We start from the raw sequence: 21,899 nt of genomic DNA, 5'->3' as shown, positions 1-21,899 counted from the left end.
TTAACTTCTCTTGTGGCTTTGTTAGCTAGCTGAGGGCTTGCCAGGGTCACTGTTGAATTTGTGGATTCTGCTACAGACAAATCCTTGATACCATATCATGAGGGGAAAGGAACTTTTAAAAAACACAAATCCCACTACAGAAACATTTTTATTGTGAAAACGTCTAAAGAAGATTAAAACATATTTGGCACAGCCAACATCTGTTAACAATTCTGAAGATGTCATTTGCAAATTTTGCCCTGTTAAGAGAATTCTTTTTTTAAAAAAAAAAATATGTATTTAAAATGTCTCTACCCTGCCTCTCCCCAAACGGACCCAGGGTTGCTTACGTCATTAAAAGGAAAATATTTAAAACCTAAAAACAGTAAGTATACAAACATTTAAAAAGAATTTAACAAGCGTCATATTAAAAATGGTTAATAAAATCAATACTAAATGCACATTTAAAAGTAACAAAGCACAAGCCAATTTGAATTTGAAGGGTCTCTGCATGAAGAAGGATGATCTGAAAAGGAGGCTGTTTGCTATATAGGGAGCCTCTCTACTCAACTGAGAACCTTGAACCCACATGCATGAAGAGGGTCCCGAGGTAGCTGTTTTCCTCTTCAGACAGTTCCTCTCCCCTTGGAAAGAGTTATCAGCAGTGGGCAGGGCTAGACCCCTTTTCTCATTCGCCCTTCCAGATGAACCTTTTTTTGAATACCTAAACAGCACTTCCTTGCATCTTAGAGTATACATTCCGCTACATAAAGTGGTGTATCCATGACTAGGAAGGCGATGTGCCAGTTTAAAGGCTTGCCTGGAAAGGCAGCAAAGGACAAATAAACTAGTTTTCTCATCTCTGTAGAAATCGTCCCGTAGTAATACTTGTAGAGCAGTATGACTCTTCCTAACTGCATGGAGCTACATGAGAGGAGGGAAACCTTTTTTTCACCCAGGGGCTGAATTCCAATTTAAGCAGGATCTTGGGAGCCTCATTCCAGCAGTAAAAATGGTAAGTGTGGAGCCAAGGACAGACTAGACTGACCAAAGTGAAGTAGCTTGAGTCGGATGTCAATGCTTCCAGTTCCATACAATTTTCCTGCCTTCAGGAGAGTTATATACAGTAGCTTTCCCATCTGAAAGCACAACTTGGTTGCCTGCAGTGTATTTAAAATCCGAAAGCCTTTTTATCACCCATCAGATGTTACAAATGAAGAATGTTGCAGAAGACAGAGAGACCCAACGTGGGCTACATGTAGTCCACAGAAATGATTTTTTTTTCCTCCCTGACATTTCAGGTCACATATGAAGCACCACTGAGTCTTCATTACAGGAGAACTGAGGGAAGGATATTGAAGCATGGCACATACTCAGTCTCAAGCAATTAGCACAGCCTTGTGAAATCATAACCATCAAATGTAATGGAGAAAAAAAGAGCTTCCTTGCAAATGTAGCAGAACCCTGATCATCTGTACCTTTTAACCAATAGGTATAAAAGTGATTTCCCCTTGTTGACTGCAAGGGAAAATTACACAGTACTGTCATACTATAAGCACATTTATCTCTTTTTTAAATCACGCACTAAACATAACAAAATAGAAGAATAAAAGTCTCACCCAAAAGTTCCAAAGGAAAGCCAGGTCTCACCTTCTACTGAAACCTGGCCAGCTTGTTATTACCTCAATTCTGCTGCTGCCACCAAAAAACAAAACAAAAAAACACCACAACAACACCTGACTGAATTCTTATTACTTCATCTATGGACAGCTCTCTTCCTTCTACTGTGAGGCACAGGAATCCTCTTGAAATATTTTCACTCTGAATTTTCAATGTTGGGGCAGCTCTTGGCCATGGTCTCATAACAAATAGTACTCTTTTTAAAAGTTTGTTTTGTTCTGTTTTGCTGAGCTATGGGTACATTACATTTTCCCACATAATGCTTTTCGGGGAAAGTGACGTGGCTTGCAGGAGAGAGTCTAGGGTGCAACACAGTAAGCTGCATATTGTTTTCTGTCCTTTCTTCACCCATCCTCTGAAATATACTGTATAACTGTGTAGGTTAACTCCATAATGACAACTACAGCTTAAGCACAGTTCCTGAGAGGGAATAAAGAACAAGGGTACTATTTGTCACACTGGGTACCAGTAAACCCTAAATCCTACATTTATAAGCTGAATTATCACAGAGATTTATACTGATTGTAAAACACTGCAGGCAGGAGTAATAGAAATATAATAGACTAAAGCTAGTGCTTATTATTTTCTTGGTTGTATGTCCTCCTGAATAAACAATTAGAGTATAAGTATATGTGCCATTAACCTCATTTTAAAAAACACTTTTTTTCATATGAGTGTGCCCAGTTAAACCAAATTACTACTTGGGGATCAAGAATTGAATTAGAGATAATGAATACTATCAGTTGACTCAATGCTGGGATAAAGGTAAAACCCTTTAGCCTAAATCCACTTTTAATCTTAACTGGGAAACTACAATGAATTGGGGCTTGTTAGCTAATTTCAATGGATCTGGTCTAGCTGAGACTAACCTTGGATTTAAACCTTTCCTTTAAAACATTTTCTATACTGGGAAACTTACATTTAAATTTCCTTGCAAGTTCCAAATTTTTTTTTTTTTAATGGAGTGCAATTTTTCCCCTCATTCACATTTTCAGGCCTCATTTGATATACCGTATTGCTGAAATAGTCAAGAATCTTTACTGGAAAAAGATTTAGCAAACTAGAAAACTTTTAAGACTTATGGACACAAGTATCTATGAACTGCTGGATAGCGTAGTGGTTTAGAGGTTGGGAGTTCAGTTCCCCACTCTACCTCCTTGACAGAGGTTGGAGTCTATGATCCATAGGATCCCTTCCAACTCTGCACTTCTGAGATAGTGATAGTGATGTGATGATGATTTCTTTCCTCAGGTTAGTAATTCTCAACCCTAGCTAGGGCAGACCCACTGAATCAATGAAAGTGATGCAAGAGTTGAGTTACTATGGTTCCATTAATTCAGTTGACAGACAATTCAGTCTAGGCCATGGTGTGGGAATATGGATTTATTTTATGCTAAAGCAAAAGAATAGAAAAGAAGAATGGAATTGGCCCTTCCCAAAGCAAATATTCTCCTTAAAATGAGTCATTTAGAATTAAGTAGAAATATTTGCTTCTACTTTTTTAATTAAACCTTCAGGCTGCTGTTAAAATCATAGGACCAGGGCCATTAAAAACAAAGCAGCTCTAATTACAAATACTTAGATATGCTACATAAGAACAGCCCTGCTGGATCAGGCCAAGAGCCCATCTAGTCCAGCTTCCTGTATCTCACAGTGGCCCCACCTAATGCCTCTGGGAGCACATGAGACAACTAGATGCCTGTCTACTGATACCCCTCTCCTACATCTGGTATTTTGAGGTACCTTCCTTTGAAGCCTGGAGATTATACATCCCCATCATGAGTTGTAACCTGTGGTGGACGTTTCTTCCAGAAATCTTTCCAATGGGAATATTTTCATATGTTAACGTATTACTATCAAAATCATAACCTCTCACAATACCCCTTATTTTTTAAAACAAAACAGGGCAATCTCTAGCTCTTTCAACTGGAGTGTTGCCATAGTATCTCAACTCAACTGAAAACATCCAGGCTGTGTTAGTTTAAATTGCAAGGACCTTGATTTATGCATGACCGCCATCACTTACCCTAGATGTAATTGTATGACAAGACTTTTAGCATTTGCAGTTTTGTCTGTCAGTGCAAGTTGGTGATGACGAAGGAAAGCACATGGCAGAATGTATTCCTGCCAGTGAAGTTTTACAGTGTGGAAACTCAGTTAAGATTTAGCCTTAGACTCAGCATATGGGTTACTTATGACTAGAGCAGGGGGTTATGTCCAAATTTTGGGGTGAGCCACCCTTTAGTCCATGAACTACTCCAGATTTAACCAAATTATATTGATTGCAGCCACTGCTGCTACAACAGGAAAGAACAAGATTGTTTTCCATTTTAACAAGTAGCCACTGAATGTTGGCTACTTCACCAGCCTTCTCTGCTGTGAATTAGCCTAGCACCCTTTAATTTTAGTTCTGTAGAGGTTTCCCTTCTGTTTCAGTATCAAGACATTTCTAAGAATATCAGTGGAATGGACATTGGTCATGTCTTGAAGCAAAAGCAATTGACATTGAAACAATTAAGATTTGCGGGGCATGAATTATTTAATAATGTGTTGTATACCATGAACATTTGTGGAATGTAGCCATTTCAGCAGATGCGTTGAATTTAGTCACAGTTGGGAAATATTTTTATTCATGTTGGAAAATAATTTTAATCATATTAGGGGAGGGAAATTCAGGGAAACGAGAAGGAGGGAATGTCAGAAAGTGGTGATCTAAACAGCAGGCATTGGACAGACATCAACAGCTGAAAGGACACCCTAGCATAGATAAGCTCATGAATGTATGGATGCTGATGTAGTAGTCGTTGAATCCAAATACAGTGGGGTCTCTACTTAAGAACTTAATCCGTATTGGAAGGTGGTTCTCAAGTGGAAAAGTTCTTATGTAGAATCTGCATTTCCCATAGGAATGCATTGAAAACCATTTAATCCGTATCTGCTCTTTTCCGCCCATAGAAACTAATGGGAAGCTGCTATTCCGCCTTCTACCACTAGAGGGGGATTTTTTCTTTTTTTCCCCTTAGGTCAGGGAACAGTGTTAAAAGCACTTCTGACGAAGCTAATTTTGAAGCAATGGACTGAAAACCAATTAATCCGTTCTGGCTGTTTTTTTTATGTAGAGGTGCGTTCGTACATTGAAGCATTAGTTCCCATAGGAACTAAGGCAAAGCTGGTTAATACGTACTCTACCACTAGGGGGAGAACTTTTTTTTAACCTAAGATGACCTAAGGTTAAAAAAAGAGCAGGAAAGTTTTTTTTCCTGTTCTTATCTGGATTTTTGTTCTCAAGTAGAAGCAAAATTTAGCAAATGGAGCTGTTCTTAAGTGGAATTGTTCTTAAGTAGGGACATTCTTAAGTAGAGACCCCACTGTAGAAGAGAAATAATTTAACCTCTCAGCAGGCCAAGAGAGAAAATAAGTTCAAAATTCACAGACAGAGAAAAACGTCTCAACAGTGGAAACAGAAAGAAGGCGTTTATGTACCCTTGCAGCAGAGAGACAGCATTTTCACAGTAGAGATTTGAATGGCTTTTTAAACACTCGGGCGAAGACATCAAGGCTGCAACAGAAAACAGATGCCTGATGATTTTGCATTTTACATTGATCCCACACGACCAGTTGAAGCAAGAAGTAGTTTATGAAAATGATCAAAGTTATTTCAGGGGTGAGAGGGGGTCGAAAGGCTGCAACAGAAATCTTTGCTTTAAAGAAGAGAGAAATAATTGCAGAAGGCAAATTGGGAAACTTAGTAGGAAAATGTCAACACATAGTTAATAGTTAATAAGTTCTTTCTGACATGATATTGAGCTCACTAATGGGTAATTAAACTACTAACACTTTTCTAATTTTCTCATATCTGGTAAAACAGATAGGATGCCATTGTCTCAATTGTTAAACCACGGCTGAGGTGTGGGGGGGAGGGGTGTCTTCATAGGATCATTATGTGGAATAGAAACATCCCAACTGGGAAGAAGTTTCTGGTGTCATTCCTGCTTTGCCTAACGGAGCAGATTGTAACCTGAAATAACTAACAATGAAATGAATCAATTAGTCTTTGAGGCACCACAACTATTGTTCTTATTTTTGTTTTGTTTCCCTTCTCATTCTTGAGGGGTAGTTTTCCCCTTGGAGAAAAATCACTGGAACTTTGTGTCATTGAGGCTGTTGTAGGACCCTTTTTCTTCCCTCCTGTTACATTGTTTTATCGGCCACAGATTCTGCAAGTGGTATAGATTTCATATTTTACTAATCTTAGAAAAACATTGAGATAAAGTCTCAAATCTTGTTCCACTGGTACAAGAAAAGAGTAGTTTGAGGTGAGTTGGCTCAGCCTAAGAAAATATTCAGATACATTATCTCTTTTATAGTCAGTCACATGGCTCAGTGTGCAATAGATATTATCTACAGAGATTTCTAACTTGAGCTAATATTCCCCCAAAAGTTATGTCTTATGCATAGCAATGCAACAGTAGTCCTGACACGACCAGATACATATGTGTGCTTTGTTTTTTAATCACCTTTTGGAGCCTAGAGATAGAATACATCTATCTTCTTTCCGTTTTTAAAACTATTCCATTTTTCTGTTCTCCAAATATTTTAATATATTTAACAACAAAACGGTTAAACATACAGTGGTACCTCGGTTTACGAAAGCTTCAGTTAACGTAATTTTCAGTTTATGCGCGAAAATCCATTGAAAATAATGCCTCAGTTTATGAATTTTTTTCTGCAATACAAAGCAAGTTTGCATTGTGCCTGGGAGGTTTATAGTGCCACCCCCATTCATCCATTCCTATGGGAAACCATGTTTCAGTTTGCAAATTTTTCACATTACAAAACGTCCCGCAGAATGCATTAAATTCATAAACCGAGGTACCACTGTACAGATGCAGCAATGACAGGCATAATCGTATAAAACTTCACAGCAACAGTGGGAAAAATACAAGTAATGGGAGCACATAAAGTAAAAAAGCAAAAAACAGCAGAACTGTTTTTACATTATGACAGAACACTAGGAATGAGAGTGGCAAGTGACTGGCATGAACAAAAAGCCCAGCCACATATCACTAACTGCCTGTTTCTCAAATAAATCTGGGTCTCTAGATGGCCTCAGTGGGAAGGTATATTTCTACTTCTGAAAGCCTCAAGGAGCCGTAGTTTTTATATCAGGTTCTTCAGGGGATCCACTAAGCCCACCTCAACAAAAATAAAAATAAAAAACAAACCCAGAAGTGCCCATTCAGGCACATCCTGTGTTGGGGAAAAATAAAAAAGTGATAATAGCTGTTTCCACATTCTGTGTAGCCCACTGAGGTGATTAGGGGCCCCTGAGCTCACCCAGCATTGACTTTAAAGATTCACACCAGAATTTTGAATTGTGTTCAAGAAGCAAGTAGGGAACCAGTGAAGTAAACGTACTACATGTTACTGGAATTACCCAGCAATGCTCATTTGATTATTGTGTGACTAGTCAAAACAGCATTCTGTAAAGCATTTCTGTTAGAAGGGACAGTCCAAACAAAATGTATTGACTTCTGAATGGGTTCTTGAGTTGGAACCGTATTTGTCAAAATGATTGTAGATGGCAACGGCTTCTTCTGTGCCAAATATGGAGGACGATATCTTTAAAAGATTGAATTATACATTTTGTAAAAGACAGAGACCTCTGTTTGAACCAATCAAAAGAACAATAATCAGCTAGTGCTGGCCATATGTAATGCATTAAACTTGCTTGAAACAACCATGCAAGATGAGCAGTTGGCCAGATTATATTTGCTTGTGATGCTCACAGCATGATTTTATATTAGGAAGTAGCTCTGGCATTGTCCCACCCTCCCAGTCAGGTTACTTCGGACACTTATGGGAGCATTTCTATGCTGCAGAGCTTGCCCAGGTACTACAATTAATGTCAGGATCAAACCTAACAGGGAAATGAAACCAGGAATGCAGGGGTGAGGAAAAGAGCAGTTTCAAAGACAACATGCATACAAGGCTCTTGTTTTACTTACCAGTTGTTCTGCAACAGATATGTTTAATGGTTAGTAAGCAATCATGTTTTATATCCTCTAGATTAACGGGAAGCCAATCCAATACATCTTTCCCCATACAAGGCTGAAACTACCAAGGGACCCAAAGGATCACTCAGTTTCAGGTAAAGCTGACTACAGAATCAGTCTTTATTGGAGTATTTACTGTATGTTACGCACATGACACAAGAAAGGACATTCTGGCATGATAATAATTGGTACTTATCTTGGGTAAATGACAATATTCTGTGACAGAAGAACATATCGATGCATATGTGGCACTCAAATTATTTCCTTTTTTTTTTTTAAGTTCAATCCACTATAAGGAGGATATTGATGAAGATGCAATATTGAAAATGGCTCTATTTTAAATATATATGGCTGTTTAATGGGTATTTATCACCAGTTCCTCCTTATGCACCAACTACTGTACATGCTTAAGTCCCCATATTCAGAAGGAATCCAGTCAAGGTTTCATTTCCGTCTTTCCTCATTATTTTAGGGTACTTTGCAGTGCCTGAGATTATATAGTGGCTCATCCATACACCCTATAAATGGAAGATAGCCTCTTGAGCACAGTAGCAATTACATCAAAGTAAATACACACATAATTCCACAGCTGGACTGTTCAGTAGAGAATGGAGCATCATGTGCTAACTGCTAATAGCAAGTCACCATCCTTATCAGGGCCCATGTGAACTTCATTCCCCGGGATCCCTGATCTTTCAGGATGTTACCACATGTCAACAGACAGGAGACAGGTTAAGTGCCATTCATCTTAGGCGCCACACAAGTACAGTGGTGCCTTGACTTATGATCGCCCCACATACAAATACTTCAACTTATAAACAGCTCCGTTTCCAAAATTGTGCTTTGACTTGCGAACGAAGCTTCGACTTACGAACAAAAAAAGTGGGGAAAGCGGGAAATGGACTTTGGACTGCCTGGTACTGTAATTTTAAAATGTAAAAATTGGTTTAAAAGATTATTGATTTTTAATTAATTGTTTTCCTTTGGTATATCATCTAGCTAATGCCAGAGGCATCTCATTCAAATAGCCAAGTTTTTTCTGGCTTCCCTCCCCACAGAAAATTATAATGGTGAATGTCAAAACCTGTTCCTGCGCAGAAGTAATTATTTTTATCAATGAAGTAAACACTTAATAGTGATTTGAAGGTTACATTTTGAAAAAGTGAAGCATTAGTAATACCAAAAAATATCATTATTAAATGGTCCTGGATATCTTCTCCCACTGGAGAGTTAAAAATGGCATAATAACTAGAATATGTTAGTGACTAGGTGTGTGAAATGAAGCCAGGGTCTATGAATACGAGAGCTTTTATTCTTCCCTGGGATCAGATGCCAAAAAGACTTGGGTTTATGGATTTACAAATACGACCAGAACTTGCTATTCTTTTTTGTGGGGGTGGATGGGAGGGTGGGAGACAGAGATTGTTCTGCTTCTGATTCTCACACACATGCTAGTCAAATAACTCTATAATAATATTTTAGATTCTATTGGGTATAGTGCTTAACAGAACATACTGTGCAGAAAAATGATAAATGTGTTAGGTTCCCATTAAAAGAAATTACACATAAGGGGCCTCTCTTGCTAAACAGTAAACTGGCTAGCAAATTAGCATGCATATACATCTGGTTACTTCTGTCTGAGGAATCAAATTGTTACATAAACTATTCACTTTGCATGAAAAGTCATATGAATACATTTTAAATGAAATTAAGATGTCTCAAGACTATTTTCTCAATGCATGAAGAGATTATTCTGTAACTGGCTTTAAAATTTGAGATTCAATGGGACTGCCATTGGATGTTCAGGTATCACATAGGGAAAAAGTTATTCAGTTTGTGATCAAGTAGTTTGGGGTTTTACTGTAAATCACATGGCCCATTGATATACTGGAAAGCACTCAAAGGTGAGCAATCCTATGGACACAGCTGCATATTTTAATATATATGTACACACACACACACACACACACACACACACACGTATTTTGCTATTTTTATTAGTAAGTTGTAGTTTCTTAATTTTAGTAAAAATATAAAACAGTATAAATCTCCAGTGGAAATCCTGTCAACAGGATCTTGCTTCTGCATCAAGGGTTTTACAATATCTGAACTGAGAAAGACCAGAAGATTGGATATACTGTATGAAATAAGGATGGCTTGAGGACACGGAAGCAGCACTGTTGTTCCAGCCCCATGCAGCATAAACATGATTAGTGCTCTCTTCTTCATTATTATTTTTTTCTCTGTAGGAACATAGAAAACTACCTTACACTGAATCAGACCATCTAGTCAAATATCATCAAACTAAGAGTAGCCTTCCAGAATTTTAGTTTGAATTCTTTACCAGCCCTGCCTGAGGGACAAACCTGTAACCTTTGGTATGTAAAAGTATGAGCTATGACCCTACCAGAAGGTCCACCTAATTTAGGCCCATAAGGTAGTTCTAGCTATATCTTTTGCTTGAGTTCTTTCTCAAGTGAAGTGGGGCCTATAGTCTTTTGACTCAAGATGGACCTGAAATGAATCAGACACTAAGCATTTGAAGGTTTTTCTATGAGTGAAAAAAATGAACAAATGCAGCTTTAAGCAACATTGTAAGATGAATGGCTAGAATATAATAAAGAGGAGACATATAAAATCCTTGTCCATGTAACTTTCAGCCAAACCCCTGAGAAGCTCACAAACATGCTGTCTTGAACTCTTAAGAAGTCAGAGTTGGGGAGAAGGAATTGGGAAGGGATGTAGTTTCAAAAGAAAAACTAGCAGAGAAAAATCCTGCACCTCTTCCAAATGCACATGTTCTATTTGCTAGTCACTGTGAAGCAGAGCAGAATTTGTTGGCCTAACATAATGATATAGTCATGGAGTAACATGTAGTTTGGCCTATGAGTGACAAGCAGGTGTAGGTCTGTTACTTGATCACTGATTTTTGTTATACAGTTCACAATAACTAGATCTGGCTACTGCTAGGGAAACAAGGTTTGACTTAATAGGCAGCTAACATAAGCTAAGGGGCTACTGGCTTCCTTCACTAATATAGGATGAATGACTAGGTGAAGTGATGCATGACTTCTCCTTGTCAAACAGCAGATGAAAAATTGCAGTGTTGTGAACATGATTGGGAATGAGAAGTAATTTGTCTACCCAAGTGACCCCTTCAAATGAGAAAGCATGACTATGACCTCTATTCTCTCAGACTAAGCTACCCATTTTGATTAAACACTGCCTGCCATTCTCTAAAGATTTTCCACTGTGATAAATGCAGGCTCAAAAACATTATTCTTAATGTACAGAGATTCAGTCATCTAAGTTACTGTCTTATATTTATCTAAATAAATTTAATTATATTTATTTTAAATACAATGAGCACAATAATGGATTTTTAAAATATATATATTTCCCTTTATTTAACCCTAATCGCTTTCTCCAGATTTATCCATACCAGTTAAGTCCTCCATGTCAAACATTTATTTAATTTTATTTCCTATGCCATTTCCACCCTTCTCACTCCAATAGTTACTCTTGTCCATCTCTTACATTACAAATATCATTTCCTACATGTTGTTGTTATGAACTGTCAAATCACTTCTGACCAATGGCAACCCCTGCCCTCCTCCCTGGCAGGGATGTATTGGACTGGTGCTCAGCTTTGGCTGACACCTATCACCTGGCGCAGAAGTGGTGCAGATCAGGGGAATCTCACTGTTTGATTAAAACAAAGCATTGTGAAGGCCCACGGAAGGTGTTGACACAATGTGATTTCTGCCCAGTGCTCTCGTTGATGCAGGCCCCAAGGGCTACACCGTGATGGGGGGGGGACACTGTGGTGGTCCTTGAAGCCTAGGGCACAGGCCCAGATGGAGCTACCACAGGTGCAGATCTTGGTCTGAATATGTGAGATATTTAAGGAGTAGCTTTATCAGTGCTACACCCCTGTCAATTCCCATAGCAAAGTGAGAGAATTAAATCCAGGTCTCCTAATCACTCTTTCCACTACCCCACACAGATTTTCTCATATGACTTCTTGTTTCACCCACTGGCTGCTAACTTTCCCTGCACATCCTTTCCTGTTTTTCAAGATTTCTTTTAGAAAGCTTCTTTCAGTTTAGACTGTGCTCAGGATACAGGATGCAGAGGTCAGCAACAAATTGGGGAGTCACAATAGGACCCCAGCTCTTTCTCCTTCACTTCCCGCAATTGTCTCACCTCTAAATCTCCTCTCCTTTGAGTTTGACGCTTGGAATACTATTGATTTTTTTCCCCATAAAGTTTGTGCAACTTGCTGCAGATAATTGTGGCTAATAATTAACTTACTAGGGCACATCTTGATTGCACAGCTGGTCATGGGTCCACTTGCACAAATGAGATGTACCGCAGCACCTTGAAAATTAGCCACCATGATGGTCCATTTAGAAAATTCTGCAGTTTTAGATTTGATAGTTTAAGAAGCCAACCAAGAGCTTTAATAATAATTACAGTACTGGTGTCCAATTTTAGCAGACGTTGTTGATAAGATTTTAAAGTTCACATGCAATACATTAATAACTTACAATTTCAGTGGTGTGGGAGAGTTTGACCTGGCAGCTAGTGCTTGAGCAACCACTTAAGGAAAACCCAAGCTGTTCTCTTTGTACTGGATTATGCAATGTATGCTTTATGGATGATATTGCTTTGTTTTGTGAGAAATCATCTGCCTGTGGTTGAGGGCTAGATAGCAAACATGGATGCTTCATACCCTGAAACAGCACAGTTAAAAACATTTTCCATTAATTGCCAGCTCTCATGCTTTGAAGTATCTTAAAAGGGTTTCCAGTTTTTTTCTAATATGTATAGAATTCTTTTTGAAAAGGCATTTCTGAAATAAGATTTCGCATGCTAATCAGTAGGTCAAAGTTAAGTAAAGTCCCAATTTCATCTTCTTGCTTGTGGCTATCTGAGCTTATAGGATAAAGATCAACAAGATAAAGAAAGGATAGAGATAAAAAGGCTGTTCATGTGCAGCAAAACATGCATTTGAAGACTGTTTATTACTTACCTTCAAATACTGATAAGATGGAAATGTTTTTTGAGGAGCCATGAAGGAGAAAGCTTGTGCCATAATGATTTCGTTAACCTTTACAATATGACAAAACTCTTTTTTCAAAGAGAGTTACAAAGTTATTTTTAAGTGTGATTAGTAACATTTTCTAGAGGCACTGCATCAGGTTTTTTTTCCAAATGTATTTTCTTTATGCTTTTATCTACTGTTTTTAATATGATGCTCCATTTTTTTTACTATTCTAATAACTAATTGTTTTTAGTTTTTTAATATTTTTACTTTTTAATGATGTAAGCCACCTTGGGTCCTTTTTGGAAGAAAAGTGGGGTAAATATATTTTAAATGAAACAAAATAAAATAAATCAGTCCAGAGTGACAAGAAAAGGTTTCTGTTTTGTTTTGTTTTTAGATTTTTATAAATATTTTCAAGGTGCAGACTGTCAGAAAAATCCATTTTCAAGCCATTTTTGGCCTAGTAGTAAGAACAACAAATAGATGGAATCTTGTAGTGTTTTAATGCCAAGGTAATGCAATTGGCATAAATCTCAGTGGCAAATTGCTGCAAACTATGTAGTCAAAGAAGGTATCTCCTGTTGCATGTGAAGTCACACAGTGGGTGCACAGTAGCTTGCAGTAATTTGACACTGATGTTTACACCTACTGAAATCTACTGAGAGGTGTAACTTTATTAGGAGTGCTGTATCCATGGGATCAATACCCATGGTTTCTCTTATCCACAACCTGAAAATATAAATAACACACACACCCCAAAATACACATTTCCAAGGTTTCTTACCAGAACTGGCCACTAGAGGGAACCAGAGACAATTCAATGTATAGTATTTCTATACCCACGGTTTTCTGCATCTGCAGGGCAGGGCTTAGAACTGACCCCCTGCGGATACTACAGTCCTTACTGTAATGGGATTCTGCCCAATGTAGTAATAACAAATAATGTAGCAAGTTATTTATGTAAGAAAAGTGACAAGGAGGACAAGAAACACTGAGTTTCCTTAAAGAAATACTTTTCTAAGCTTTCTGTGCAGGGCACGTGTACTGATGCTCAGTAGTTACAAGGCCCGTATTCTGATTCCTCTCTTGTATTTCCTTCAGTCTCCACAACATCAACCCCTAGCTGGCAAAAGCCTTCAAATGTTTCTTAGTCAGATGAACACAAAGTACATCTTAATATATTTCCAGGCATATTTTGACAGCTTTTTATTTAGCTCATTATCCCATGTATACAATAGATACCCTCTTTTGCCTTGTTAATTATCAGTTTATTTCCCCCTCCCCAGAAAAAAGACTGTACAGTAGGATTTAAAATAGATCCCTATTGTAATAATTTCAGAACATTGTTCAAGTATAAAAATGGAAGATAGCTAACAGCCTAAAACCTTGCTTAAGACAGAGAGTCTTCCCTTACTTCTGAACAGCAGGCAGAAATGGGCAGAGGCTTCAGATGGACGTTACGGGCAGGCCTACCACATTTTGATTTGCTGACAAGAAGTGATCCCAACTGACCTAGAAATGAACATGGAATTGTCCATCGTAACCGCCATGTATGATTTTTTGGAGAACCTGATTACTAATTAGAGACAATTAAGTGGTATTAGAAGGGATGGGGTGGCATTGCGGGTTAAACTGCAGAAGCCTCTGTGCTGCAAGGTCAGAAGACAAGCAATCATAAGATCAAATCCTAATGACGGAGTAAGCTCCTGCCGCTTGTCCAGGTTCTGCCAACCTAGCAGTTTGAAAGCATGTAAAAATGCAAGTAGATAAATAGGTACCACCACAGTGGGAAGGTAAATGGCATTCCGTGTCTAGTTGTGTTGGTCACGTGACCATGGAAACTGTCTACAGACAAACGCTGGCTCTATGGCTTGGAGATGGGGATGACCACCATGCCCTAGAGTCGGACACGACTGGACTAAATGTCAAGGGGAACCTTTACCTTTACCATAAATGGTATCTGCATTTGAAACAGCATCCCCCAAGCAGCTCATTCCATCACAAGTGTAATTTAACATTTAAAAGATGTCGTGAGCCACTGACAGTCAGGATGGAGTGAAAAGAGATCATCTCAGGTTCCATTTAATAGGCATGTTTAGAGAGTCACCCCACAGGCTGTAGGCAGACACGTGGGATGAGATCTCATTGGCAATATTTGAATTTCCACACATTGATTGCTGTACTTAATTATGGACTGTAATTAGTTCAATTATTGTTATTCATTGTTAGATGTTGCAACATGGAATTGTGGAAAAAAAAAGACTCAGCACTATCAAAATGGTTAGGGAAGATAAAAAGATTAAAATATAGCTGCTGAAAAATGTCCAACTCCAGAAGTCAATTGCAGACACAATAGGCTCATTGAATCAATGGAGCTGACACAGTTGTTGCCTCAGCCACTGGCTCAATGGGCCTACTCTAGTTGCATCTTATTACTGGAGTTCAGCCATTATGTTCGTTTTAAACTAAATAATCTTTTGTCAGATTAAAATCAATGGTGCATGTTAGTGGTGAATAAATTAAAACTCAGTTACAGTATCAATGGGACCGAACAGTGACTAAATTAGTTTTATCTGTCATTTTATCTATGTAATGGGCTGTTGATATTTCCACTCTGACCAGACAATGAGCTCACATTACCAAATGTGCCATGTATAGTTCCATATGCATATTAATGTCTGGCACATACCATTCCTCTCTAGCCCACAAAAAAATGCAAAATACAGTGGTGCCTCACTTAACGAGCACCCCGTTTAATGACAAATCTGCATACCAATGTGGATTTTGCGATCGCAAAAGCGATGTTGACTATGGGAAAAAATCGCTTTGCAATTTTTCCTCATAGCCCAATTTTCCCCCAGTTGAGTGGTGGGAGCTTCAAAGCCCTGCCGCTCAGCTGGCGGAAAACGCTGGTGGCGGGTGGTGGCCTCAGAAGGACCCCAAAGCCACCGCCGACCACCAACATTTGCCTTCCGAGCTCTCAAAGGGCCCCCCTCTGACATTGGAGAAAGCCCTTTGAGTGCTCGGAAGGCTCTCAGCGGCGGCGGGGGCAGGGTGGATCCGGATGGCTTCCAGGCAAAGCACTGGAAGCTTTCCGGACGCCCCACCCTGCCGACGCTGCTTGAAGCTGCCCCGCGCCGCCTATCCCAGCCATGCTCGGACTCCCAGGAGTCCGAGCATGGCTGGGATAGGCGGCGTGGGGTGACTCCTGGCAGCTGGGGCAGGGTAGGGGGGTCCGGAAGGCTTCCAGGCAAAGCACTGGAAGCCGTCCGGACCCCACCCTGCCCCCGCCGCCGCTTGGAGCCGCCCCACGCCCGGTTTCCCAGCCATGCTCGGACTCCCGGGAGTCCGAGCATGGCTGGGATAGGCAGGCGCAGGGCGGCTCCCGGTGGCGGAGGCAGGGTGGGTGGGTCCGGATGCCTTCCAGGCAAAGCACTGGAAGGCATCTGGACCCCCCCACACACACTCTACCACCGCCACCACTGTTTGGAGCCGCTGGCCGGCAGGCCCTTCAGAGCGGCTGCAGGGGAAGGGTTCACCCGCCGTCGTTCCGAAGCACTCCAGCCGGCCAGCACTTCGGAACGGCGGCGGGGGAGCCTTCCCCCGCGGGTGCTCTGAAGCACCCGCTGGCATTTTCTTAGTAGGCCCTTCGGAGCACCCGCAGGGGAAGGTTCCCCTGCCGTCGTTCCGAATCGCCCCGGCTGGCCAGCTGTGTGAAAATGGGGGCTTTTCCTCCCTAAGGCCCCATTTTCACACAGCTGATTGGCGGTTCCAAAATGGCCACCCGCGCTGCCCTCGCTTACCAAGGCAGCGAAAATGGTGGCCCTATGGAGGAAACCTCGCATAGCGGTGAGTTTTCACCCCATAGAAATGCATTAAACAAAGTTTAATGCGTTTCTATGGGGTTTTCCCTCCCGCATTGCGATGTTTCCGTATAGCGATGATTAATCCAGAACAGATTATTGTCGCTATGCGGGGCACCACTGTAGCTGCACAGCTGGAAGACCCACTTGACTGAAGTCTGCATTTGTATAATTCCACTCCCATATGTGCTGGTCATATAAATGAATGCCCCCATATGGCCATGAATGCTGGAAGAAAATACTGATTCAATTACACTTTTTAAATGACTTGTGACTGCAATCATGCTGCCAGGGTTAGGTTCCTAATTCATAAATTGAAATATAATCATTTTAACTTTTATAATAAGGGCGGGGAAATCAGCCTTTAAGGCCCCTGGATAAAAGTCTGAATCATCACATTTGTGATTCTAGCTTTTGTGTAATGGACCTAAAGTCCCATTCCCCACCCGTAACATTGGGAACATTTTGAATTATAAAGATTACAAGCAAAATTGAGCATTCATGAATTAACACTGCATTGCTGCTTAAGAGTTCTTAACCTTGTTAAGTAGCACTGGCATTTTGGACAAATGAAAAAAAAATTTGTATTTTCATTTCTTGGAAATAGTAGTATTCCAAGGTAGTTCAACTTCTATGGGTTTCTTTTAATAAGTGAGAAATATTTGACAGGCCATCTTGGTTTTGCATCTAACCTGCTCACCAGTAGTTGAGCTCCTCATCTCTTCAGCTAGGACTGACCTGAATGTTTGGGAGCAAATATGCTGCTTTTCAGAGACCCTCTTGGCTGCAGTTGTGGCTGGTGCCCTCTTTGGCCTTTACTTACAGTTGCTTGAAATTACAGATTTGGTTATGCTTCTTTATTTCTGTACACATATTCAGAAACTAATTGAACTGTTCAACAGCAAACAACTGCCAACCACAGATGAAAAAAAAGGAAGGAGCACTCAGCAGAGATGTGGGCTCCCTTTGTCTATTGGTTAGTGCTGGAAAGACATACAATCACCTCAGCCCAGAAAAGTCCCTCCCAGTCAAACAAATTACAGATAGCATGTGAGGTTGCAAACAAAAACTCCAACATTAAACACAATGAGAGTTAATGCAGGAATTGCATTGGTGGGGGGAAAAATAAACAAATTGCAATCAGCTTCTGTTTCATCCTTGCATTTTCATGCTTATGTCTTTTCTTCTCTGAATGCAGGCAATGGACTTGGCATCCGAGTTGTTGGTGGGAAAGAGATTCCTTGGGCCAATGGAGAAATTGGTGCATACATTGCTAAGATCCTACCTGGTGGGAGTGCTGAGCAAACAGGAAAACTTGTGGAAGGTACAATAATTTCTGTGTCTTATTCGGAGTGTGTCATTGGATATTTAACAGCTGCATTATTCTCTCGGAGGCACATAACAGACCTGGGAAATGATGGTCGAAAACAGATAAAAAGAAACAAATACTTTGCCTCTTTTGGATGAGATCCAAAGTTTAAAGACCTAAAAAATAAAGGAATCATGAAAAATCAATCTAACAAACTTGCATACTTTATATATATATATATATATTTAGAGAAGACATCAGAAGCATTTTGACAAGGTTGTCACATGTCCTTAGTGCTGAATGATTCCAAATATTGACTTTGATTTTCATAAAAGTTTTTAGATGCTTGAATTCTAGATGGTTTTAGCATACCAGAAAAGGCAGGACCCTGCAAGCGACTATGGTGGTTTATTGTCCTAAGGATGATCGATTAATATTCTTTTCTTATATGCTTAAAGAATTGGTCTGGCACAAGAAAGATTAGATCTTGTAACAGATTCATGCACTAGCTGATCTGATGAGGTTGGTGAGCTTTAAAAGATGAGAAGAGTCCAATATTTGTCCATGGAAATATGTATGCTTTGTGAGGAGAGAAAGGGTTGTTTAGTGTCAGCATAGATGGTTTTAAATTTAATTGCAATGTTTTGGGTGCTATAGTGCTCAGTGTCTTGTCTCCTGCTATAAGTGCATTACATTGTGCAAAATTATATATTTATTTTGTGCCATATAGGCATTTTTAAACATTTTCTTTCTTTCCCTATCTACCACTTGGCTAAAGAATGGCTCACTGCACACTCTTAGAAGCCATTTTTCTCCATTATGATGGGGCTTTAGACATTCTGACATTTTTAAACAGTCCAGGGCTGAGTTCTTATACATTTTGGCCCAAATTAATCAGTGGGTGAAGCAGGGGCATCCCACACATTTAAAGATACCGGAGGAGGGACTTCTCAGTATGGGGTTAGTGTTATGTCTTATATTTTGTGTTCCAAAGTAGGACTTGTCAGTTACAGCAGTTCCTGATCAACACCAAGAAGTGGTTTTCCACAGTTTTGTTAGAACTGTTTGCTTCTTTCAGCAAATAAGAATGATGGTGGGGGTCTTGTGTGGGAATCTGAATTCTTGAAAAGTACTATGTACAAACTGAATGTGTTGAAAACATATCATTTTTCTCAGTCATGTCTTTGATATCTGACAGCAGGTCTACACAGTTTTATGATGTACTGGAGTCAACAGCTGAAGCCTCAGGAAATTACTATACTTTTCCAGTCCTCCAGACAAGGAGACAAATCTTACTATGAGCAGCAGTGAAAGAGAAGGAATTTTCATTTTGTGTGTGTGAGAGAGAGGCTAGACACTCATTTCTCTCCACCCCCAGATGACACCATGGTTTACTGGCTCATGGTTTTTATTTCCAACAGGTGCTTGTAGAATGTTAGCGCACCCAAAACCAGAAGTGAGATGAAGGGAGTGGAGAGAGAGATAGTGGGCAGGTCCACACACTTGGGAACATCATATCATGTTCAGTGGAATACTCTATGCCTTTTTCTGCAATTAGCTGGCCCATTAGCAGTCCAGGCCCACCTCCCAACCTTTGCCCGCCCCACATTGGTGACGTCAGAAGGATCTGCTTCTGTAACATCCTCTCCCAAGCCTCCTCTTGTAGTCTTGGGTTTTGGCTGTGAAGTCTCAGGGGCTGGAATTCTGCAGCACTTCCTACCAAACTGAATGAAGCCCCATCAGCTATAGGTGACAGACACCCAGCAATGGATGGGAACAGTATTTAGCAAACCACAACATATGAGGGATAGACTGCATGAAGCTTGGTGGACCTGTTGCTCAGGTGAAGTTCCACGGTTTCTTGTTTGTGCAGCATTCCTTTCCTCAACCCTAACTCCTGTTTTGTTATTTGGCAGGCGTAATTTATGTCTACGCCAGAAATGGTGGGGTTGGGGAAATTAACTTCACTGTAATCTCCCAGTATTTGCCTATGCTCACTTTCCACTCTCTTATTCTCTCTGTATAAACAGGAAACGGTGACCTCCCGAAATATCTCTGTAGCGCAGGCAGGAATCCCAGCAGAATCTAAGCTCAAAGAAGCCCCTAACCAAAATGTAGAGTATAGTACAATTTTATGAAAATCCATTTCCCCTTCTAAAACTATCTGGAAGGAGTCTGAAAACAGGTCTTGCATTGAGCAGCATGTTTTAATTAATGCAGCTGTTAATGAATACAGCTGTGCCATAGGGTTTTCATTCTAATAAAGTAGCATACATTTTTCCCTACTTACTTGTTAGTTTTATTTCATTTTTAAAGCACAGTAAATAATGCTAAGTAAGGCAATGTTCTGAGGAGCAAAAATCATCATGCAGGCAGGTATAGGACGGGGTTCAACTCCAACATGTAGGCAGGTACTAATGGAGTTTCTTTCCTTAGGCATCCCAAGTGAAGGGAATGAGATGTCCTTCTTTCAGGACTGGATTTTGTGCCAGTTCTTTAACACATCCAGTTACATCTCTGCTCCTATGACATTATGGTTTCTACTCCTGTAGGAGCCCTGTTTTGCATCATTTGATACATCTGAGAATTCCATTATCCTTATTTCTAGTTATGAATTAATCACATTTTTATATTTTGTTGTTGTTGTTTAGTCATTAAGTCATGTCTGACTCTTTGAGATCCCATGGACCAGAGCACTCCAGGCCTTCCTGTCTTCCACTGCCTCCCGGAGTTGGGTCAATTTCATGTTGGTAGCTTCAATGACACTATCCAACCATCTCATCCTCTGTCGTCCCTTTCTCCTCTTGCCTTCACACTTTCCCAACATCAGGATCTTTTCCAGGGAATCTTCTCTTCTCATGAGATGGCCAAAGTATTGGAGCCTCAATTTCAGGATCTGTCTTTCCAGTGAGCACTCAGGGTTGATTTCCTTCACAAAACTGCTAACTCCAATTTCACCCTGGAAAATCTAGCCACTTTATTTTTACAAAATCTCAAGATATTTATATGCTGCCATGAGACCTTTGGGTCGTGTGGGCAGCATATAAATTAAATAAATAAAAAATAAAATAAACAAAATATGTATGCATTCATCCCTGGCGGTTCATATGAAAAGTCAAAATCATATAAGCCTACTTGAAGAAATCTTGTATGGCTCTTTGAACATTCCCGCTGATGATGATATGAGCTACCAAGAGAAAACGTGCTTTAAAGAGTACTCATCAGTGTTTTCTGGCAGTGTCAGTAACCTGACATTGGATCAGTCATTTTCAGGTATTGAGAAAGTTACTGTTCTGGGCTATAGCTCCAGAAATCCTTCTGACAGAATGGTTGCTAGCCATAGAGAAGGCTTGTGGAGGTCCAAAACAGTGAGTTTCATAACTTCTGGTTATTTTCAGACTTTGGGGGGCATCTCAGGTTACCAGGAAGGTTATCGGAGTGTCTTCAGTGAGAAGATGGTGGACAAGCCTCCTTGAAGGAAAGCTACCAACATTTGCGTGGAGAATGTTCTGGGGCTCATTTCCTACCTAACAGTCCAGGATCTCATGCAGAGAGGTCTTTGTGGACAAGTTTGGAATGGACAACTTGAAGGTAGAAAGTGTAGGGGCCTTTTTCTTTCCTTGGTTTACAGCACAGTTCATGATTTCTAGAAAGATTTCCAGCCTGGACAATGGTTCTCAGACATGAACCATTTCTATTCATTCAAAAATGGTGGCTTCACATGTCCTGTAGGTTGCTATGGCAATTTGAGCAAGAATGAGAGTTAAATGAAGTTATAGACAATGAACCAGAATAATGAAGAACCCTATTATACTGAAAGGGACAGAAATGTTACTTAGCAGTTGCTTTCGCTGTGCACTTATTCAGTCTACAACACAGTGGCTATCAGACTTGAGAGTCCACACGTTCATGGACTACAGCTCTTTGTAGCCCTAGGCAAAACAGCCAATAGTCAGGACTTC

At 40.0% G+C, this 21,899-nt stretch overlaps 1 protein-coding gene across 4 annotated transcripts in view; it reads left to right on the top strand.

Moving 5' to 3' along the window:
• The window catches only part of PCLO (piccolo presynaptic cytomatrix protein), a 333,182-nt gene that overhangs the window by 219,409 nt on the left and 91,874 nt on the right, over positions 1-21,899 (top strand). For all 4 annotated transcript variants that reach the window (XR_013545629.1, XM_073000807.2, XM_073000806.2 and 1 more), the window contains exons 9-10: positions 7,729-7,810; positions 17,827-17,952. Coding sequence is in view for 3 of the 4 variants with exons in the window: in XM_073000807.2 (XP_072856908.2) it covers positions 7,729-7,810; positions 17,827-17,952 (208 nt within the window). In the remaining variant the exon portion in view is untranslated. The remainder of the gene's footprint in view (positions 1-7,728; positions 7,811-17,826; positions 17,953-21,899) is intronic.

Source organism: Pogona vitticeps, chromosome 5 (assembly GCF_051106095.1).
Source record: "Pogona vitticeps strain Pit_001003342236 chromosome 5, PviZW2.1, whole genome shotgun sequence".
Classification (NCBI taxonomy): domain Eukaryota; kingdom Metazoa; phylum Chordata; class Lepidosauria; order Squamata; family Agamidae; genus Pogona; species Pogona vitticeps.
The sequence above is the reverse complement of the archived record's forward strand: the minus strand, read 5'-3'. Positions and strand labels throughout refer to the sequence as shown.